A 23,822-nucleotide genomic window follows, 5' to 3' on the forward strand; every position below is an offset into this window, starting at 1 on the left:
GAAGCAGCTGCTACATACTGGAAACAAGAAGTATAAAAACTGATAAACTGATACAAAAACCTGAAAACTAAGAGATTCAAAATGAGGAAACTTCAAACTCTGTACCAAGTCAAGAGCTTTGCTAGATTGTCCCTTCTCCTTTTTTTTAATTTTATTTGTTGTTGTTCTACCTTCAGCAGTAAGCAAAACTGCAATTCTCTGCTTTTCTAATTTAATTTGCACACAAAACAGATATAGGATCAATTCTTGATGGAGAGCAACTCTTACAAATTGAAGATGCTGTGTTCACTGTCATCAATCTGTCCTGAAGAACAAACTTCTTAACAGTTCATTAACTGGAAGATCATAAGAATATGGAATAGGGATTTAAAGCTGCTGATTGACTTCCAAGTAACAATGCCAGAGAAGCTCCTTTGAAGTCCTATCATTTGTCATGCTATGAAAGTGAAGAAGTTGTACCAAGAATGACACCAAACAGAAAATAACTTAAAAGGCAAAAAAGTAATAAAACAGCTTTTCTCTCTCCCTGGGGCCTCACCTCACGGAGCTGGTGAGCTGCATCTGTAGAGAGCAGGGCAGGTTCTGCCTGTTTGGCTGCAGCCTTGCACGGGGGCTCCTGCCCAGCCTCCTGCCGTGACTGCACCAGCTGCTGCAGGGACTCTGCATGGACCTAGGCAGAACACACAGACAGGTCAGCTCTTCAAAATGGCCATGGGAACTACAGATTTATTTCTCAAAATCTGGCAGAAAAAAGTTTGAAGCAGGCCCTTGAGAGTTTCTTTTAGTGTATTAAACCCTTTTAGTACTTTCATACGTTCACAGCTTCAGATTAAGAATACCTATAGGCATGGATTTACTTACAACATTTTGCCTCTTACACACTCTGTATTTTTGAAGGACAGCCTTACCTGGGCTGCCTTCTGCCTTGCCTCTTCCATTTGTCTCTGACTTTCTAGAGCTTCTTGTTCAGCCTTGATTTTCCAAAGAGCCAAGTCCCGTTCATGGCGCTGCTGTTGTGCCTACAGATCAGGAAAACAAGTTTTAACCATACAAGTTAAACACAAAGATGTGACTTGCTTCAGCCACTGGTTGCAACTACCTTCTTAAAGATCTGGATCTACTCTGCTGGAAGTGTCTCTTCTGCTTGAAACAGAATTTTTAACCCACTGACCCTCCTCCTTTTTGAGGCAATGCACATTCCCCATACTCTTCCACCACAGTGCAGCAAGGAGTTTAGGAGATCAATTAATTCAACAAACGAGAATAAACAACCTTGTCAACATAAGGAAACATCTGCCAAAAAATATTGCTTTTGTGGAATAAAACAAATCATCCAGCCCAAACAACTACACTGCATGGCACTGGAACTCAACATCAAACCCAGTAAACAATCATGCTTTTATCTGAGGGATATAACCAAAATAAGAAACACAACTAAAACAGTGATTCCAGCAAAGAGTATATTAATGACATGTATTCCAGAGTAGCTACTTCCTTGGTGTCAACTTAAGAAAGATAACAGATGTTCATCCTAAAAAATGGCCACTAGCAGAGATGCCCCATCATGCCCATTATGATTTCTCTGCACTGCTAACAAAAACTTAACTTGCCCTAACTTGATAATTTTTTTTGCAAACAAACAATAAAAGAAAAGAAGAGAAAGATTAAGACAAAGAAGCATTCCCCCATTACCTTGAGAATCTGAGCCAAGGAAACACTCTCCTGCTGGGCGAGGGAGATGCCCCGCACGCGCTCCAGGTCCGAGAGCTGCCGCACGGACTCCTCGATAGCGCTCAGGTAGTTCAGCTCTGCCGACAGCCGGTGCTGCAGCCCCGCGGGGGAGAAGCGCATGCACCCTGCAGGGCAACAAACACTGCTCACCCTCACACACCCCAGGCTCCCACACCAAACACTCAAGGAAAAATGCTCCAGCTGCTCTGGCATCATCATGGTGCAGTATTTTACAAACACTCACCGCTTGCTGAGGCTGCTCCTGCTGCAGACCTGCTGGTTCCCAGGCCACCATCAGGGAAGGTCACGTTCGGCTTCAGCCCTGGGGCTGAACCTCCAGAAAAGCCAGCAGGTGACTTGACTCTTTCTGCTGCACTGCCTGCAGAATCCAACTGCAACATTTTCTGGGAGCCAGAAGATGGGGAAGAAGTCGGTGTCTTCTGGGGTCTTCCCTTGTCTGAGAAACTGACAGTGAAACAAAAACCAAAAGGAGTTAATAATTCTCCTAATGCAGCCATTTGATAAAATAAAGGAATAACCTTGTTCTTTCATTCCTACACACAAACAGACCCATGCAAAGGGCACAGTCTGTTCAGTTTGCACAGGTCCAGTCCATTTTCAGGAAATGCCTCATGAGAGGGGTTTTGTCCCTAAATCGCAGTTCAGAGTTATGTTTCTAGAGCACCCTATTTTTCCCCAATTATTAAGCCTAGTTAGCACATACAAAAACATTAATTTTTTTTTTTAATTAACATAGCACCTTCATGTTCTACATGACCAGACAAGCAGTTTCAGTGCTTCATGTCAGGAATATGGCATGAGAAAGTCAGGACGCAATCATCTGCACCTGCAGTTTAAAAAGTGAACAGTTTACTATCAGCAACTGTTTGCTGCTGATAGTAAACTGCTGCAGAACAGTTTACATGGATGCAACTGATTGTGACAAGCCACTGCCCTGAGTCTTAATCTCTCTCCTAAAATGCAATAGAGACCAAAACTTAACTTGAACAATTCTTAAGATACTATGGTAACACTTTTTGAGAGACGACATTTCTTTTTTAAACAGAGAAAATGATACAGATTCTTCTTAAATTTACTATTTCAATTTTATTAGCCTGAAGAGGGTTAACAATGGCTGTTTAAATCCTTTGGGAAGACATTCTGCTTTACTTGGCACATCTCAGGAGGCCAAAGGACCTTTCAAACCCAATCCTGGATGCCAGTAACAGTCACCATAGAAGCCAATACCTCAGAACTGCTCTAAACCAACACAGAATGAGAGATCACTGATCTTGTTTGATGCTTTTTATAAAAAAAGTGTAGTGAAAACCAAGTGTTTCATAACCATCTTCACTGAACAATTAGCAGAAAAACTGCATTTTCAGCTAGACAAAAAGAGGTTGCAACAGAAAACATGTTTCCTTCTTTTTTTAATACATTCTTTTCCAAAGATGGGTTAATATCTGAAAAGGCATCGACTTACAGAGCTGGATAGGCTTTGTGAGCATTAGCTGAACACAAGTACAGCCAAAACTGTCTGTGTATCTACTGAAAAAATAAAGGTGACTGCACAGGTTAAATAAACCTTGACACATTCCTGACTGACCTTTTCTAGAAGAGGGAAACAAAAACTCTATTTCAATGCTTAAGGTACTGAACATGACAGGACATCAGGTTTCATATTTAACATACAGGGAAGAAATGTTTTCTGCATGCACATCCTACTAACATTTGGCCATTTCTATTACTTCCCTTTTGCATATCCAAAGACTCAGCCAGTAACATTACCAAGCATCATTATATTTGCATAAAGTCTCATAACAATTCTGTTACCTCATCAGGGAGTGTCCAGACAAGTTTTCCAGTGTGCTGTCTGTATCTGGGTTCTGCTCATGCTCTTTATTAGAAATTCTGCTACTCAGTAAGGATTTCTTAGCTTGTTGGGATCCCCTCTCTAATTCAGACAGTATTTTATCTTCTTCCACAGAAAAGTGGTGAGAGCTTCCATTGAAAGCATCCAACCCTAAGAAAAAACAATAGTGTCAAAAGTTTGTTTGGTTCTACATGTGAATACCTTACCATCACAAGCCCCAAAACAATGAATTTAGAAGTTTCTCCCCAACTAAAGAAGCCTTTGAGATACAAGTCTATATATCCAACAAGCAAGAAATGTAGAATTGGCAAGGAATTCTCTTCTGTATATTGTGTTCACTGCCAAAACTCTCACTCAGCTTTCATCTCAGCACGCTATCAGTTTAAATAAGGAAAACACATATTTGATCCTTTACTACTAATAATCAGAATACAGCCTAGTTTTTGGGAGGAAAGGCAAAGAATTTTGAAAAAATAGGAAGACAGTTAATTTAGAATGCCTAATCCTATTTTGTCATGTTTCTATTGGCTTAAAATCTAGCTTTTTACCCATTGCTTATATACTACAGGTTCACCAAGCCTCAAGTTTCTTCATGCTTTTGTAATGTACAGGTTACCACAGAAACCAATGTATTTACTAATTTGTGCACTGGTGAAAACTAAGGCATTCAGGCAAATTTGTTGTCACCTTCACAAATATGGCCATTACTCAGAAACCTATCTGCATTTTCTCAGCACAGAATCTAAGGATAGTTCCCACACGATATTAAAATTAACTAATTTATTAGAAGGGTAGTTTAGGAAAGGAAACTTTTCAATGCTGTTAACAATCTCTTGCTTATTCAACTTTAAATTACTGTATTTTAAGGTCAGAGAATAACCAGAGTAAAAAAGAACCTAAGAAGGAATCACTGGAGGAATGAATAAATCATTCTATCAGTATTAGATTACAATTTCCAGATATGTAGTACTGCAATTTTCCTAACAAGAAAAGCCTTAATAAAAAGGATCCTCCACAGCCAAGTGTTGCACTTACTTTCCTTTTTCCCCCTCTTTCTGGAGGAAGCAGAGGAGCGAGAGGACGCTGCAGACCGGGGTCCAGACGAGTGCTGAGAGCCAAGGGGAGGCTCAAGGGGAGACTTCCTGCTGGGAATTTCTTCCTGAATGCTTGAATTACTGCTGCCACCAACACTAGAAAGAAGCATATTGATGGTGATTAAGGACTCAGAGCTCCCATGTTACACAAGGAAACTACCACACTTTGAATTAGAGACAGGTGACTAAACTGCACTACTCAGCCCATCTAGAAAAGCCTTGGTTTTGAGATTAAAAGCTATGACAGCTAAGGCATTGGGAAGTTTGATATGATATTGGACATACTGAAACATGCTTCCAATAATATGAAACACTAGAAGATGGATAACAAGTGTCCTGTCCAATTTTAACTCTTAAGAGCTATTTGACTGCAAACCTGAACAACATAAGAATGACTCAAAATGTGACTGCATGTCAGATTATCTCTGGGCATACAGATATCAGCTGCCAGAAATAAGAGGAAGTTTCAATAAAGGATTAAAAAAGACTTGCAAAAAAGAGATGCCAATGCATCATACACAAATAATACCAGCAGAAGAAAGAAGATTTAATCAGAACAAATCATTTTCAGTGTGCAAAGTGCCTTTTAACTTCTTTTCTTCTGAAGTATCACTGGCACAAACACACATGTAGCCTCCCCCAAGGTGCCCAAAAGATATAAATATAGCTCATTACAAAAAGGAGGCTCTTGGAAAATTCAGGAAGCCATGCAGTAGACATGGAGAGTCTAGGATCTAGAGTCTCCAAATTTTAATCTGAACAAAAGCTTTTCAAAATTCTTACAGACAGTTTATATATCCATTACTAAGTAAGCACTGACAAATGCTTACTGAAAGCAATTACAGATTTTCCACAAAGTTTTGAAGAACTGAAGGCATTTTCAGACTTAAAATAGCTTTTCTATTTTTTCTGAATTACAAGACTACAGCCACACAAGTCAGAGAACTTGCAGCCACACAAGTCAGAGAACTAATCTTCACCAGACTACAAAGGAAAATAATCTTGTCTAAAGCTATCTCTCTAGACTAAAGAACAGCAAAAATTAGACAGGAAACAGGAATACTGGACTCCATCTTAACTATGTTGGCTGCTCTATTAACTGCAAGGTCCTAAGAAAGAACTTTAACACTTCAACTAGTATAGTACAGCACAGCAGAAAAGATACCCAGCACATTATGAACCAAATCTTGTGTTAACTATTTTCTCTTGAATTCTGCATTTTAATTTTTCTAGGAAGTCTAACACAGTTACCTGAGGTCACGTGAAATCTTTTTGTCTGTTAAAGTGCTGCTTCCCTGAGAGGAGGCAAAGTCATCCTCGTAAGAAGCCACGCTCTCGGGAGGGCTCATGGCAGGGAGCAGAGGGCGCAGGAGGGCAGAGCCCCCGTTCAGCCTTTCTTCAAACACTGAGGTGTGCAGAGAGAGGGGAGGGGACAAGGATTATAACAAATACAAACATACATCAAGTAGGTAATAGGAATTTAAATGCTCTCAACTGTGAGTGACAATGTTTTCCTTTCTCGTCAGGAGAACAGCAGTTCAGCTGTTGTAACACAAAGGCAGTTTTAACACAACATAACAAGCACAGTCTTCCTCTTTTTGTAAATTATCAAATTCTTTACTTCATTAACCTACTCCAACCAAAACATTCTTGAAGAGCACTGTGCTTTAGAGTAGAGCCATCTGCAGAAAAATTTCATGCAATCATCTTTAAAGAAAATAATATGAAGGTAAAAAAGAATTGAGAAAAACCACAGGAAAAAATCAACTTCTTAGGAAACATTCCTCCTCAGAATGAGGAGTTCCAGGGTAGAGACAAAGTACTCAAAAAGAGGAAAAAAACTGTATAAAAAATGAAAATAAAAGAGCATGCTGCATGAGACAGTTGTAAATCATGTCCTACACAGATTCATGTTTGAGACCTCTGAATGCACATTCCTTAACTGTAAAGTCTCAAGTGCATGGAGCAGTAGGACTGGGAAAATTCACAAGAGCTTTGAGAAATGCTTCCATTTTTACCTTTTCCATGAAGTTGGTAATTCTTTGCAAAGATGTTGATGACACTGTGAGGACTTCCCTTTGCCAGCTCCTCCCAGGGCCCCTTGCTGTGTGTGTCACTTGTCTGAGTGAAAAGTGGGGAGTATCTCTCAGCTGCTTTCTGAAACTCCTTGATGGGCTCAAAAGCATTTCTCTCCCGAATGCAAAAATCCTTCTCTTTTAATGTCTCCAGCATCTTCAGTGGCAGCTGCTTTTGCTGGCCTCCTTCCTCTTCTGAGAGGTTTTCATCACTCAGGAGAGGCCCTTCACTGATGGAGTCAATGCTGGACTCGTGAGGAGTAACAGCTTTGCCCAGAGGATATGCCTGGCTCTCACGCCCTGGGGATTCCATCTGCCTCTTGGATAAATGTCCCAGGATCCCTTCATGCCTGTTAGCAGCAGGAGACCTCAATCCAAGGCTGATTACATCAGTAAGAGGTCTGATGGTCTCAGGCAGCTTTTTGAACTCACTAAGGTTGCCTGCCCCAGGAAGGCTGTCATCAAAGGCTGTATGAGACACGCAGGCACCCAACATCCTTTGAATTCTGGCTGAAAAAGTATTTTCATTTTCCTCCCTCACAGGAGGACTCACAGCCTTTGCCCACCGCCCCTCATCCTGGTTTTCTTGCATAAATTCTGAGTTCCACGTGGTACCATAGTTGATACCAGCACCAGCCAACTTTTTGGCTTCAGTTTCAATCCTGCTAGAAAGGGAAGCAGCTGTAGCTTTCAAAGCTTCAAGGCGATCTAATTTGCTCTTATACTGGCTGGCAGAAGGTTTTACCAAGAGGTTTTCCTGTGCAGCAGATGAATTCATGTACAACTGAGGCACCAGGGACCCCACAGGGGCAGAATGGCTCCTCCTGCCTGCCAACATTGCATCACACTCCTTTGACAGAAGGTCCATCTGCTCCAGACTCCAGTGCTGGGAACCAGGGCCTCCACTTGAGCCCAAGAGAGCTTGTGGGTGGGGGAGCTGCACTCTTGGGCTCAACCTGTCTGGCTGTACCCATGGAGGCTCCATCAGATCACTCCTGAAATGAAAAGTCAACATTTAGTTGATGATTTACAAGAGCATTGATGTCTTAGATTAAAGAATTGTTGCCACAGATTTAATTTCAGGACAAAATACTTTTTGATGGAATCAGAGAGGGGGGGAATGGGACAGTAAACACAATGCTATTTAGTAAAAAAACCAACAAACCAAACAACACAGCACCTCCCAAATCTGAAATGCCATGGATGGTGTACTCTTTGTTTCAGGGTTTTAACAAGCTGGGGTTTTTCACTGTCAGCAGTCTTTTTCAAAAACTTCCTGGCTCCAAAAGGAAGGATTTTTTTTTCCTTATCACCTGCCCATGTCCAGAACACCTAATAAGTCCCCCAAAAAAACTTCTTCTCTGATGACTATGAGGGTCTCTGAATACCTTAAGCAGTCCCGTGAGTCTCATCTCTCCTCTACTACTAGTAATTATATCTTTTCTTTATGATGTTACACTAACAGTATTTACCATATTGTTTATTTTATTCTACACATGGTAGTACATGGCATTCCTTGAACTGTTCCAGAAGGGAAACAGGTGCCATTGCACTTATTAAGTCAAAGTACAGATTCTCAAGCAAGTATACATTTAAGAAGCAGACATGATGTAGTTAAAAATGAAGACACTTGCACAACAGGGATATTAAGGATAACCAAGAAACTTCAGGATTTTTAGTTCCTTACATCTAAGTGGTTGGTAAGGCACCTTGACTTGCAGTAAGAAAATTTTGATAATACACTGAACAAGTCCAAATTGTGAAAGCTGCATGAAAAGAAGTAGGGAAAGGCTACTTTCAAGAAGCAGAGGTGTTTGGTACTTCATAGAGAATAACTAATGGCTGAATCCGAGACAATAGATCAAACAGCAACACTGAGCAAATCAAGTAAGAAAAACCAACAAATACATTCATATGATCTTGCACAATGGCAGAGGAAATAAGAGTGTCCCAATATGAAATACATATCCCACTGATGTCAACAAAACATTATCAGCAACCCACTATTCACTTTATCTATTTACACTATCTATTTACTGGCAAATCAGCCATAGCCAAAATTTTCATATGGTTTCCTGCATCAGCTTCCTCTTTACTGCCGGGAAAATGCTGTAGTTGATATAAAGACAATTACTCTCACTGGAACAGGAACTCAGAGCCAAGGCTATTTTCCCCTCCCAGAGATGAAAGCAGGAGCACTTTGCTCTCTCCCCCAAGGCCCCATTTGCTCACCTCAGTAGTGGCAGCTGTGGTTCTGAAAGGGACATGTCACTGCTGGAAGATGCACTCGGAGGACGCTCCTGAGCCTTGTTTTCTTTGTCAGATTCCCCAGATGGCTGATAACCAGGTCTGGGCTAGAGATGAAGACAATCAGAAAAATGCATTTTCAAAAGTGTGTCAGAGTTTAGGAGTTCTTGCCTCATTACAATTGAAAAGGCTAATATCCAGAATTCAGCTTCTCTTTAAAATAGAAAGATGATTTCCAGTCAACTTTCTAGTAGGCCTTGCTGGACCAATAAAGAGCCACTATCAAAGAGGCTGTACATTGAAATCACTCTGTTTAAGCAAAGCTACACATTTTGATTTGTTCTTTTTTCTTAACTGATAACCACCAGAACAGCACAAGTCCCAGCCTCCCTAAACATCCGAGCTCCTATTCCTGCAAACAACTGCAAGACCTTAAGTTAGTGAATCAGCTGTACCTGTGTTTCCTGCACTGTAGGCTGCTGAGGTGGCTCTTCTAAAAGTGTTCGTTCCAGCAGGAGTTTGGAATAGGTTTCCTGTAACCGTTTGGCTGCTGAAGGCTCAGGAGGAGGCACATTCTTCACTTTAGTGACAGCCTCCTTCTGCTTTCTGTAGAGCTCTTGGAGCCTTTTGTTCTTCTGTTCTGTTGCCTCCTTTTGTGCTTTCTTCTCTTCACTCTGCTTCTTCTTCCTCTCCTCCTGCTGCCTGATGATGTACTGCCGAACCTCATCGCTGTCGTAGTGGCGTTTCTTAGAGATCACCTGAGGCTCCTCACTGGCTGCTACCTTGTCTGGTTTCCTTTTGGTTGGACTGTGGCTCCTCAGAGTTTGAGTGGGCAAAACAGGTTTTTGATTCTGCTTTTCCACATCTGTCTCTTGCTTTGTACTCATGGAATCCAACTGCAGGTCATCAAGAATCCCACGTATCTCCACGGGCAGGAAGTCCTTGTTTACAGAGGCATGATCTTCTTGGTTATGACCTGGAAGAGCAGCTTCCAGTTTTCTCAGATTGGTCTCAGACCGCACTTTACTTCTTGACCTTTCAGAACTTCTTGAAGAGCTTTTACGGGTAGCATCCAATCTAGAATCAGAACCTGTCCTTCCAATGCAGCCTGCTAAAGAATGAGATGTCAAATATGTCAGGTAGCAATCAAATCTGGGAAATAGCTGCAAAAAGAAGAATGAGGGAGGAGTGCAGATCTCACTGTAAACAGGTCTTTGCTTCATCTGGTGTCACAGTCTGAACGTGGCAGACTGAGCCCACACCCTTTCTACTCTCACCAGCCTCACCACCTCACAGGCATATGAAGCACAGCAGTTCCCAACATGCCTTATTTGTCCTGCCTGAGATTCTGGATAAACTCTGAAAAAGGCTGGTGGAGGAATCAATGAATATTTATGATGCACATGGATGACATTATACTGCATCTGGAAGAACCACAATCCCTGTTAAACTGGGATGCTCAACAACAGCTTATGGATTATGCACAGCACACTTTCAAAATTCATCTGGCCATCTACCCATTCCTTTCCCTACTGGTTTCAAGAACCAAAGACAGATTGCAGGTGGTCCATGTTTTTAGTTGCAGCTTATATCTCATCTTTTCCAGATACCCCAAGCACCCCTGCAGCACATATCACCCCTCAAGTCCCATGTGCAGGGACCATAACACCAAAAAAGTCCATAATGCACACAGGAACAGAGTTTATGCATGGTTGTGAGCAAGATTTTCCCCCCACCTCCCACAAATTCCAGGTTAAAAATAGGAGCAATTTTGATAAGAAACTCCTATCTCAGAACATTCTATCTCAGAAGTCTGCTCTAGTCTGCAGACATGCAGTGTTATATAATAAAGAAACATGAAGTAAGTCCAGTGATAAAAGAACAACTCACTAGACTTGGCAGCTCTCTCTCGGCCTGTTCTGTCACTGGATACAGCTCTTCTGTCCTGTTCTATTCTGGGAGCTGGACCCAGGATCTTTTTTACCAGCTTTTGTCCCTCCCGCCAGGAGGATGCACTTATCACGTAGTTTCCACCTTCAAAACAAAGAATAAATAAAAGCCAAGCTCTAGAGGATTTGCCATGGTATCAGAAAGAAGTATCATTGCAGCCATTCATCATTTCTGTACCATCTAATTCTGCATTAGTGGTACAGCTGCAGTTACACAAACAGCCAGAACACTGATGTCCCAGTGTAACACCCAAAACACACTGCAGCACATTAAAGCCCTACAAAAACTGATTTAAAAAAGAAGAATGGGTTATGCAGGTCTAAAATCTACAAACAAGCCTTATAAGGACAGGGGGAATATTTCTAGAGCTATTCACCCCTACTGAAATATGGAAAATAAGCAATAAAAACATAAAAGCAACTAAATTGTTGTAATGAGTGGAACAAAAAGAGGTGAGTTATAAAAACCCCTTAAGCTTCCTATCAAAATAATATTAGCTAATACTCTAGGAAAAAAACCCCAAAACTACTTTAAAGGCTTTTACAGGTAATTAATTGGTGAGATACAGGTCTTGTGAGGAGGTTAAAAAATATCAAGCAGCAGATATTTTATACCAATGCTAACTCACTGCCCCTTAGCTGGGACTTCTGTTCCAGCACTGAAAACAGTTAAGAATAAACCCTATTGGTTGATACTTAATTCAAGGACAAAATACCTTGCAGGTGACAGAAACCCAATCAAAATGTTCTAGGATTATTTTATCATCCTACGTATAATTAAATGATAACAACTGGTTATGGTGGCATCTTTATCTCATATTGGGTAGATTAAATGATAGATTTTTCAACACACTAACTTCCAATACTATTTTTTTTTAATTTTTAATAATGGCCTGAAAATGGCTTTGGAGAAAAACACAGTATAAAAAAGAAAATTTAATTAGGTAATTCACATAATTAATGATCTGTAAATTAATCAGACCTTTCAGGGGTATTAATTGCCAGTAAAGCACCTAACTTGAATATATAATTTGCAGTTGATTTTTAACAATTCCATTTCAGGCTCTACCTCCAAGCGCTCTGCCTAAAGAAACCCAGCCACTGCAGCATGAGATCACCACAGCCAAACAAAAAAGGCACTGTACTGGGCCCAAGAGCACTTTGAGACAGGATACCAACAATGTCAAGTGAAATCCAGCACAGCAGAATAATTGTTTTGGCAATCCCAGTCCTCAGTTTCCAACTCCTTTTCTTGTTGTTATTTTAACCTAGAAGTCTGCAGCCCACTACTCAACCCTCTGCTAGCAGAACTCCTTGCCTGCATTGTAAATTATCCAAGTATTTTATAAAAGAGCTGTCACTTGAAACATGTCACTACAAGCCTCTCTGAAACAGAGGCATCAGCCAAAGGGGTTCTCTGCAGAATTCACTGTTCTCACTTAGTTCTGTGTGTGTTTAAAGGGCCAGTGTGCAGTGTCACCTTCCATCTCCAGTCAGCTGTTTAAGTCAAACATGCCAAGGGGGCAGAACATGAGCCATGGCTATTCATAGCCTAGGCCATGGTAAGCACTTTCCTACTGCAGTGACTGGAGGAGGATGGACCAGCATGGACATGACACTTGGAGCTGGCTCTTGTCTTCCAGGGATTTCAGGCCATCATCTTCCATGGATTTAATCCATGATAACAGGGGGTGGCTTTGCATATAATGGAGGGGCTGGAGGTTACAGCTGTTGGCTCCCTTGAAGGCAGAGAGGATTTCCTCACAAGGGAAAGCAGAGGGGTGGGCACTGATCTCCTCTCCATGGAAACCAGTGACAGGACCTGAGGGAATGGCCTGAAGTTGGGTCAGGAGAGGCTTAGGTTGGATATTAGGAAAGGATTCTTCATTCAGAGGGTGTTTGGGCACTGAACAGGCTCCCCAGGGAACTGGTCACAGCACCAAGACTGATGGAGCTCAAGAAAGGTCTGGACAACACTCTCAGGTACAGGGTGGCATTGTTGGGGTTGTCCTGTGCTCCTCCCTCACTTGGAACTGTCATAAAGATATAAGACAGCTGAGTGTGATTCCTTAGGCAGGGATTGATCAGCATAGGAGGGAGTAAATCCATGCTTATCCCTTGAAGTATTAGTATTCCTTACCACAAAATATTCACAAGCAGGATTTACAGCATGCAGAAGCACATATTCACTCTCTAAAAATCCTTTGTAATAATTTTTAAAGCTGCTTTTTATTTCTACAAAATGTTTACAGATTATGGGTCACTGTACATAAGGAAAAACAGAATACCTTAAGAGGGGTTCAAAAGGTGCCTAAACTTGAATATATTTGAAGAGAAGAAATTGCTCTGTATGTGATTGCAACCATAGCTACTCACTTTGTATGAAAACTAAAACCAAATACAAAGCACATCTGGAAGTCTTCCTAATTATTTTGCTGCCAATATCAAAGATCCACACTACTGGGAAACTAAGAAGCACTGTCAGAATTCCACATGTGTTTAATTTTATTTTCTTCTATAAGGCACTGCTCTAGAGAAACCTGCTCGCATCATCTTCTCCAAATAATTAAATTTAAATTGTATTTAACAATCAGTGGAATTGTCAGACAACAGTGGGGAAAAAAGTTATCAGTTGGGAAAAGAAATAAACATTTATTTTAAAATACCAAGATTTGGAAGACTACTGAGGGAATGTGTGTTTACATTCTTTCACCAAATGAAAAAGCCAGGAGTGGGTTAAGCCAGAACTGAAGGTGCAGAATAGCAATAACTTGAAACATGGGAACAATAACCAGAGAAAAACCAGGAGCATCCTGTTCTCTGCTTCCCCACTGAGAAATCATCCCAGAGAACACCTTTGACAGCAGCCCCTCCTCACCTGACAGGAAAGCAACTCAGCAAGTCCCACTGGCACTGATTTTAGCCATGAGCCATGGGTCAGGCTTTAACCAGCTTCATCACAGCCCAAACAGAGACAGGATCCAGAGCAGAGCTACTGCTTCTTTTTGTCTACATAACCCTGACAGATACCTGAGGATACTTCTCCCCATAAGAACTCACACTCTGCAGCAGTTTCCTCAAGGTGCACACAGCAAGTGGAAAGGCAAAAAATTAAAATAAACCACAAAAAAAGTGCCAACAACAAACCCACACACAACCCCCAATGCAGCACAGTGTACAAAATCACTACAACAGCACTGTTGCACATCTAAGAAGGCTTTTAAAGGAATACACTTTTTTTTCTTGAGACAAAACTTATCTCTGAAGGACATGTAACAATCCTCCCTCAGCAGCAGAAATAGTCACCTTGTTTGGACTCTGGACTTGACGATCGTGTCAGTTTTTGCACTTTCCGCACTGGTCTTGTAGATTTCTTCTCTTTGTTTCGCTCACTAGATTTTCCTTTCACTGTTGCATCCTCTAAAAACAAACAAAAGCTGTTAAGTGATATCCCACAGGGGAGAACATAGAATAACAAGCTTGCTTCAGCATTTGAAAAACCAGAACTCAGAGAAACACAAAAGAATTCATTGACTTTCCCAGATTATGCACCCAGATTGATGACTTCCAGTCCAGCACTTTAAAATCCTCACAGAATTTTGAATCAAGGTCTGTTTACCTATGCCCTGGAAGGCAGTGAAGCCACAGCAAGGCCATAGAGATATTTACAAAGTTAGTTTTCAGTTCTAAAAGAAATGTTGTCAGTTTACATTAAACAGTTGTTGGTTCTCTTCTGCTACAGATACCACATTTTACTGCTCTAATATTCCACAAGGGCATGTAGTTCCTGAACTCAAGGGCTGCTGCTCCCACATTAATGCATGACAGCACATTCAGCACATCAGGAACTCTGTGGCCACTGTTCCCACTGTTTTTGGTTCCTCCTCATTAAAAATGGGATCAGATAACCTAAAAAAATCAGGATGCAACCCCTTCTATGGACAGATGATAAGCTTTATTTAGATGCCAATGTAAACATTTACAGCCCCTAATTTCATGTGAATCCACTCTCTGATGGATGTCCATAGGAAGCATCAGAGGTAGAACAGGAGGTCATATTTCAAAGATGTAAGAATGGAATTTTCAGTGTCTTTCTCACTCTTAACACCCACCCTTTCCTCACAAATTTTCTAGCTGCCTTTAAGGCTGATAACAAGAGCAGGTAAGACAATCAATGCACTGAGTACCACAAGCCTCAGTGATTGCATTTGTAGAAAGTTAACATCCTCCTCACCTCTTTTAGCAACAAACAGCCCTTTCCTGACTCCAGGAAAGCACAGGCTGCTTCCCATCCTGCTCCTATTACAGCAATTTTGTTCTACTATGGCAAATCCTGAACATCTTTAAGACAAAATTACTGGAAACTTGGGGTCCATACAATATCCTTTAGCCTAACTGCTATACAAAGATGAAGACATTTTGTATGGTCTATGCTTATACATAAAAATCTTTTTGTTGGAAAGAAGAGTAGATATTACAGATATAAGAGATTATTTCAGCACTAGAGAGCAAAGAACAGTTCTGATACAACTGACTGTACACACCCAAAACACCACATGGTGTAAATTTAATACAGAAGTAACACATGGGTAGATAATCTGACAACCTAAAAATACATTTACAGTACATATTATGTGTAGCACCAGCATTTGTTTACTAGCAATCAGATATTCAGTATAATCTTTTCAGCTCAGAAAGGAGACACGTTCCACAACAGCTGTTCTACACATGGCATCAGGACAGAAGTGTGGATCAACACACACACAGCTCCTTTCTTTTGTAGGCACTGGACACATGATCCAAATGCCTTTTAATTGGATCTCTTCAACAAAGCTTAAAAAAACCCCTTGAATTTCTACAAACTGCTTGCTATGCTTACCAAAATTAAAATAAAAATGCTAGTGTAGATTAAAAGTCTGTGGAAATTTGGCATTAATTTCACAGACTGATATGAACAGTGCAAAAAATACTTGCAAAATAATTTTACTGGAAAGGAGCATCTCATCTTTCTGAAGTATTTTTTATGAGTGATTCCATAAAAAGTCCTTGGTAACTTACCGAGTTGTACAAGGAAAAAAGACAAATTGGTTTATTACTACACAGATACCTACAGATTTAAATCCCAACACATTTTCCTTCAGTCTTAAATGTTTTGAGCAAAGAGAAAAGTTATTCTTAATAAGTAAGCTCTTACTCCAAAAACAGAGGTTTTCTGGGGTTTTTATTTTCCATTCCCACCCATTTTATTCACCTGATCTCTTCCCCTCTCCCAGCTCAATCAGTCAGAGGCAATTCAAGCTTACAGCACTTCACTATAACCAGCCTAGCAAATTAAAAAAGCACACTTGGGCATCCTACTCCAGCTCAGCAAAGAGAAGAGCTGCCAATGCTACTGCAGTTTTTCAGAGTGGAAGATGAATAAAGATTGTGTCTTGGAGCAGTACATTTGAGAACAGAAACCAAAAGTGGGTTTTGTCCTTTTAATCAGGAAATTGTACTCACTCATGCAAACATGTATAAAAAAGCAACAAAATTAAACAAAAGTTATTCTAATGGAGAGTCTTCTTTTTTCCTGTTTCAAAGAGATGCCATTACTTGGCATTCTTTCTGGAACTGTTCTTTTATTAGAAGTATTTGAATGAGAGAACTGGGAGAAGGACTAATTTCGTTGTTGTTTTAGTGTTCAGTAAATTATTCCTCCCGTGGAGAGAATTACAATATATTCAACACCCATTCCTTCAATTTTTTGTTCCCATGACTTTGTAGACTTGTACAAAATCTATTTCTCTGCCTCTTAGAGAAAGTTTTGTGGTTTAATCAATTCTGCTTGTGGCTCACCTTTTAACTGGAGTGCAATATCTCTGTAAAGCTCCCGACCAATACGAAACTCGTCTGCATGCCAGATCTTTCCATCTGGAGTGCGAATCCTTGTTTCAGCAGGATTGAAACCTGAAAGGAAAAGATTCAAGAGTTGAAAATAACTCCATAAAATGTAAATACAGCTTTGTTAGAGTGGAAAGGATGGGAAACTGCCAAGTAAAAAAGTAACTGTGTGAATATCTAAAGTTAAATTAGAAGAAAGCAATATACCAGTCTGCCACTTGCTCGCAGTTGAAGAACAGCAGAATTGATGAGGAAAAGATTATTAAAATTGTGAAAGGTTTTTTCAATAAGCTCTGAGAAAATAAAAAAATATTGCAATCAACCCAAACACCAATACAGCAAGCTTCTTTTTATAGTAATTCTAATAAGAGACAGGAAAATTCCAAAGGAATTCACACTTCTGTAATTTAGCAAGAATTTCTTTTTACTTGTGATCAAACCATGCACCCCCAAATTGCCCAGAGAGAGGGCAATGATTTGAAGCACTGCTCAGCAGATTGAGCTCTGCTCTCTCACCCTGTACACCCATCAGGGAGGGGATCTGCACCTCCATACCTCTATAAGATGGAGCAGCAGGCACAGCTGTCACCTTCCTGACCTTGGGAGTCACCGTGCTCTCCACGTTAGTGACCATGACAGGCTGCTCAGCATAGCCCAAGTGCTGCCCTCTGCCACTGAGCTCCTCAGAATGCTCCCACTGCTTTCGGATCCTCTCCTTCAGCTTCTCCAGCTTGGCATCGTGCTGCCGCTGCTTGAGGATTTCCAGCCTGTGAGCGCTGCAAATACTCGAGGCAGAAGGGGAAGACACTTTCAGTTCACTGTCCTGGGATGTGGTACTCTGAGAAGCTCTAGTGCTACTCTCATCTCCCCTGGAGCCACTGGTTTTTTCTTCTTCCAGTCTTGACAGTGCTGCCAGCCTGGGAAAAGGCTCATTACTCTGAAAGGCATTGACTGTGGGTCGGTCATTGAGGTACCTCACGATGGTCTCCTCGTCTGCAGCATAAGGGACGCGGCTGTCAAAGGCTCTGCTGTGCCAATCCTGCTGGTCTTGCTCGTGTGCCACACAGGCTGGGAGTTCACTCTTCCCTTCTGCTTCACTCAGCTCCAAACATGACAGCAGCTGCTTGGCCTCAAGCTGGCTAGAACTGTGGGAAGACAGAGAACTATATAAATCCCTGATGTAACACAAGGGGGGAAAACTCACCGTCAGAAACACAAATGTAGGACCCTCAAACTCAGCAATCAGCACATTCATCAACTAAATGAATGATTTCCTCTACCCTGGCTCCACTTAAAGGCAAGTTCTTTTAAAGTCTGACATCCTTATATTTAATAGTGTGAGTCTGATCAAACAGAGAGAGACTTCTGTTCAAAATTTCATTTGTTGCACTCTCGGTCTGAAAAGAACTATATATAATGTTGAAGGAAATCAGCAAGCAGTAATGTCACCCTTCAATTCAAAAGAGAAAAGCCTTAAATAACAAGTATAGACTTAAGCATAATTAGTACATGAGCTATTCAATTAACAAAATTGACTCAAATCAGGCGTCAATTAACCCCTGTCACATGCAAGAAGGAGGACCACCTCACAGCTGACTCAAGTAATGGAAAAAAAGACCAAAACTTAGATGTCAGGATAATAATCATGTCCTATGGGCCCCTTCTGTGTTCTGTACCACTTTTGTTCCATGAGAAGCTGTTCTTATAGGAGTTTCTCACATTCACAAAAATGTGACTTTAGTACTAGCTCTAGTACTACTACTACTACTCTTACTCCACACTGTCTTGGTAACACATTTGGGAACATATGCTGAAGAACTAATGAAACAAAGCTGGAAAAGCATAAGGAAACAGTCTTCTTGGTTCTTATTACTGAAACTAAATACCTGTCAAACCCATCAGGTACTAATGCCACAGCCATACCACTTGATGATCCAGCCCCATTTCAAAACAGTTGACTTTAAACTCATATTCACTAAATAAAAAATAAATTTGTAATATTTACTAAAAAAGTCCAACAACACACGCTGTCACGTGGGTAGGTGATGGAAGGAAGCAAACCAATTTTTTTGAGGAGGTGTCAGAAACACCACTGCTAGCTTAAATCTAATCTCAGCATGTTTTTCTTCAATAGTCAGCTGTCCCAGCACCGACCTGTAGGAAGCCAATGGCTCACGGAATTCCACACGACTGCATTTTTTCACATTGCTCTCCAGAGTGGTTGCTCGAAGAGGGCTGCGTGAGGACTTCTCCTTGCTTGATTTATTTTGGCTGGAGGACCTGGAACCTGAAGCAGAAAACAAAGAATGCTCTATGTATCCACCTCTCCAGAAACAGAAAGCTCCTGGGGCTGAATCACTGCCATAGTCATTCTTGGGTTTGAGCAGCTCTCTCTTCCAACAAGCTGATTTCAACAACCAGGAACAAAGCAGTAAGTGCTTGAAAAAATGACCATACTTAAAGAGAGATAATAATGCTTAAAGATTAATTATGAGTAATTAAATCTGTGAAGTTGGCTGTGTTGCCACTAGAGGTCGATCTGTCTGTTCTTCAGTAGCACACTACCAGAATGCTCTTAGGATATAAAACGAGGGCTTATTTCCTATAAGCAAATGCTCTCCTTCAGTCAGATAACAGAAGCATCAGATTTAGCAAATTTCCTGTCACAGTGGGATAAGCACTGCGTGGGGCAAGTCCTGTCACCCCCTCTAACCAAAAGACTGGGATAGAACACTCACCTTCCTAAGCTCAGGGAAGGAAACATCAGTTTCCTCTGGGCAATTAGAGTTTCAGGAATAAAGACCACAGGCAGGAGAGAAGCTGGGGGCAGGGAGAAGCCAAGCTTTCCCAGAATGCAGTGGCTTTATGCTGCCTTACACGTTCTCTCCTCAATAATACATACCCTTCCTGCTGCTCTTCCTGCTGGCACTAGCAGAGGGCTTCTTGGCATCCATGACTGAATCAAACACAGCCGTGCTGGTGGGAGCTATTTCCAATTTGTTCTCTATATGACGTAGCTAGAATTGGAAGATAATGCAAATTAAAACACTGTTTTTTATTTTTAAGCTATATTTTTATTTCCCCCGAACACGACAAGTTTTTCCTTTTTCACAACGAGTCAAATTGCAGGCAAGAGCAACTTCACAAGGCTGACATTGCAAAACTGTATGGTCTTATGGCCAGAAACTACTATTAAGTTTTGTTTAATGAGATTATCTAAATTAGGTTTTGTTGCATAGTTTTGCTCCCTTAAATGGGCTGTTTTGAAAAAAATAATGACATGCCATTCAGAGACTTAATGCTTGGCCTGAATAAAATATTAATTCCACTTGGAAAAAATTCTGTAATACTCCCTTATAAATGGAGCATGATAAAAATTCCACATGTAAAACCCCAAACTGATGCTCAGCTACTGAGAAAAAAGAGGGACATGGCTATGGGAAAGAGCTGAATTCCCTGCAAACCCAAACTGCTTGGCCTCACTGAAGCCAGGTTTTAGACACTACTACATCATCTTATGCACCTAAGTTAATTCCCACAGAAATACAGCAACTGCAATGCTCAGAATGGAAAATTATTAAATATACTGGTGTTGCCCCAGTTTCTGACTGGTTTGAGTAAGCAGAGGAGAGGTATTTTCCCAAGTTTTCAGAAAAAAGTGACATCCCCACTTAGTTAAACAAAAAGGTATTAAGCTTGCTGTGGCAAAAGCTTCTCCTTGTGTGCAGAAAACTTTCCAAGATAAAGCAATGTTCAACATTTACATACTCCAATGGCTTTGTGCTATTCACAGCTTGTTGAAGAGACAATCACTGAGGAAAATATTTTGGTAAAAGCTTTTGGAGCCACTAACTGATTTGAAAATGAGTAAAAAAAAAAAACCAAACTAAACAATCCCAAAGGAACAAAAAAGAAAGTAAAAAAAGTACTTACAGCAGCCTTAGTCTGAGAAATAGAAGCCCATGCTGCAGTTAGATCTTCCAGGGCAGAAACAAAGAAATTAATTTCTCATTAGTACATGAAAAACAATGAAATAAAATGTTGCCTCAAAACAATTTTAATTCTCTTGCTAATCAAGTTATTTTCACAACACAGTTCCCACCTGTAAATCTCCTCCATGAAAGACTGTTATCAGTCAAGGCTCATCTTAGCAAAGCTATAAAGCATTTAATGTAATATATTATGAGTTTACTAAGTTAGGTTGAGTGCTATTCAACCCCTGAAATCAAATCCACCACATATAATAGAGGATGTTTAGAAGATAAAATGAAGCTGGTTATCTACCCCAACATAAATACTTTGTATTTTTCTATTATACTACAGTTTAACTACCTTTTTTTTTCCCCTTTCCATTTTCTTCTTCAGTAAACTAAGCATGAATACATGGTCACTGAAAGACTCTACTCAAAACCCAAGCTCCAAAGGGCAGAATTATGAACAGAAATCTTTCTGAACTGTACCTCCTACAAACAAAACAGAAATAATGTTTATGAACAAGCAGGGGGTACTAACCCAAGCCTTGTAATCTAAACAGACAGCACCTACTCCATAAGCAATTGAGCTCAGGAGGATGTAGTAGTGTTTTCCTCTATAAATATTTACTTCCTCAGTTCCCCTCTTTTGTGTCCTAATGGCTCTTACAATCTAATGGTTTATAAAACACAACAACCTCATGTCAGAACCATGGAGAGTAGTAGTAACAGCTGAAAGAAATAATCTCTTCCTCATAGTAAAAACCTGCCAATTTCATTTCAGGCAAAACACAACAACACAAAGGACAAGGGTTAGGGAAGCAGCACAGAAACAACTTGGCTTTGACTTCTAGAGATGGTGCTTCTTGTCCACAGAACAGTACAGCTTCAAAAAGGAGGCAATTTTAACAGAAACTGGATATACCACAGGAAATAATCAGCAATAATGTTCTCTTACAGATAAAATAATAATCTTTCTCTGCTTTCAAAACAACTTCTGGAGTCCAGTTTTGCCACACTGGAGATCATATGATTGATTTCAAACCACAAGCTTAGCACATGACTCAGCTGCTCTACAGACAAGACCTTTCTTCCTTTCTGGGAAGATTTTTCAGGGAAGTATTGTCATGTTAAAATGTTTCTGCCCCCTCCCTTCCTAAATTAGAGTAATCATAACAGTAAAAAGCTAAACAATTTCTCCAACTAAGGGAGACAAAAGTGCTGTAAAAGTCATCCAAGCAGAGATGCACTGCTGCTTTTCAAGTGTGTTCACCACTCTGGAACTGAGCAACTGTCAGAGGCTCTCCCTCACTTCCTTCAAGAGCCAAGAGTTCCCAATTTCTGCTCCTGCACTGCTCCTCCTCTCCAGCACTTAAAAAAAAATCTGTCTCTGCACCATCTTGGCAACCATATCCCAGGCTGGCAAGTGCTAATGCAGATCAGCAAATACTCCAGAGATCAGAGTACAAAACTGCTATCTGCAAAAGGGAAGCCACAGAACACACGCTCTTACTCCCAAACTGAGGCAGGAGAATGCTTTCTGGAGCAATTCCCCAAAGTTTTAAACAACTCATGACAAAATATCTCCCAAAACAAGGCAGCAAAAGAGAAAAGCCTCACCTCTGGTAGAATCCTTGCTTTGGTTATGCCTTGGATTTTGCAGAGGCACCTCATTAGACTTGCTGCTCCACATTGTGTCAATTTACCTAAAAAAAGAAAGAGTCCTGTAAGAATCAAAGAAATATAAAGTAAAAACTAATCTGTCTTGGTCTAAAGAGAACATAACCTTGATCATTATGATGAATGTCTACCTCATCTGATGACTTCAAACCTTCATCATGAACAAGGTCAGATAATCAGCATGAAATCACAGATGTGGTCACAGCTTCCTGCAGAAACCACCTAATTCCATGGATAAAGAAGGGTTTGATTTTGTTCTCTGTCATCAAGCAACATTAACTTGATAAAAGGAGGCCCAGAGGTCGATGCAATTTAGATCAGGGTAACAAGTATTGCAGCAAGCCTGAAGAATTCCACACTGACAGTGCACACACAGGCCTAACAGAGACAGCACCACATGGCTTGAACCTAGAAATGCTTGGGGAAAATCCCCAGCTCCACCAGTGACAGAATGAATGTGTCACCAGCCTCTGGAAAAGGAAAAGGGACAGCAAAACTGCATGGCAGGACACCACAGCCAGGAAAAAAAGACAAGGCTGGTGCCACCATTGCTTTCCTGTGAACTTTGAAGTTAAGACTCACAGTGAATCTAAAATTAGTGTGAACTCCCCGCCACTATCACCAAAGCAGTTTTTATAAAGGAAAAAAGGAAAAAACCCCAAACAACAAAAAAAGAACCTAGACATGCTTACTGAGCTGTCTTCATAACACACTGACAACACTTCTGTTATGGAAAGAAACAATCAGGTGACCACAGAATTCCACAGGAAGTTCTAGACCTCTGAAGGAGTCATAAAAGCACATTTTCCTCTCCTTTCACAAACCCCCAGATGTAATTTTCCTTATTTTTTAATTACTGAAAATTTCTTTTGCTCTTACTTCCCTACATTGTGTGCCACACAAAAAAAGGCAATCAAATATAAAAATCAATCTGCTGGTAAAAGCAGACCAAAATTAACACTATCTACTACTTCCTGAAACAGATTTTTGTCCATATATTTTGTGACAAGGACTTTTATCAAATATGGTTTTAAGGATACTCACAGTGAACAGCAGTAAAGTTTGGTCTCACATTTAGTCATAAATCCTGTATTTATAGCAGTAAGTTATCTCAAAAAATTCCTCTATGCCCCAGGAAAAACTATCAATAATAAGAACACAGGTCTTCAAAAGAACTTTAGTTGTGACTTTCTTTGATGAGTTCAAGTAAGTGTTTGAAAGAGTAAGGAAAAGGCATGTAAGCTTATACATGTAGGTACAGAAACACAAGTCCACAATAATTCAGAAATTCTAGAAAGGAAGGTGGGTGTGTTAGTTTT

The 23,822-nt window shown here is 40.5% G+C and overlaps 1 protein-coding gene across 1 annotated transcript in view; it reads right to left on the reverse strand.

The window, feature by feature from the left end:
• The window catches only part of CEP350 (centrosomal protein 350), a 69,299-nt gene that overhangs the window by 36,239 nt on the left and 9,238 nt on the right, over positions 1-23,822 (reverse strand). The window contains exons 2-19 of the mRNA XM_059477832.1: positions 22,444-22,529; positions 20,786-20,829; positions 19,755-19,869; positions 19,007-19,139; positions 17,408-17,997; positions 16,808-16,918; positions 14,276-14,389; positions 10,911-11,054; positions 9,476-10,128; positions 9,006-9,127; positions 6,717-7,768; positions 5,950-6,103; positions 4,640-4,794; positions 3,565-3,754; positions 1,976-2,196; positions 1,693-1,856; positions 909-1,019; positions 539-670 (exon numbers count right to left, since the gene is read on the reverse strand). Coding sequence (XP_059333815.1) covers positions 539-670; positions 909-1,019; positions 1,693-1,856; positions 1,976-2,196; positions 3,565-3,754; positions 4,640-4,794; positions 5,950-6,103; positions 6,717-7,768; positions 9,006-9,127; positions 9,476-10,128; positions 10,911-11,054; positions 14,276-14,389; positions 16,808-16,918; positions 17,408-17,997; positions 19,007-19,139; positions 19,755-19,869; positions 20,786-20,829; positions 22,444-22,516 — 4,278 coding nt within the window. The 5' untranslated portion in view covers positions 22,517-22,529. The remainder of the gene's footprint in view (positions 1-538; positions 671-908; positions 1,020-1,692; positions 1,857-1,975; positions 2,197-3,564; positions 3,755-4,639; positions 4,795-5,949; positions 6,104-6,716; positions 7,769-9,005; positions 9,128-9,475; positions 10,129-10,910; positions 11,055-14,275; positions 14,390-16,807; positions 16,919-17,407; positions 17,998-19,006; positions 19,140-19,754; positions 19,870-20,785; positions 20,830-22,443; positions 22,530-23,822) is intronic.

Source organism: Ammospiza nelsoni, chromosome 9 (assembly GCF_027579445.1).
Source record: "Ammospiza nelsoni isolate bAmmNel1 chromosome 9, bAmmNel1.pri, whole genome shotgun sequence".
In the NCBI taxonomy this organism is placed as follows: domain Eukaryota; kingdom Metazoa; phylum Chordata; class Aves; order Passeriformes; family Passerellidae; genus Ammospiza; species Ammospiza nelsoni.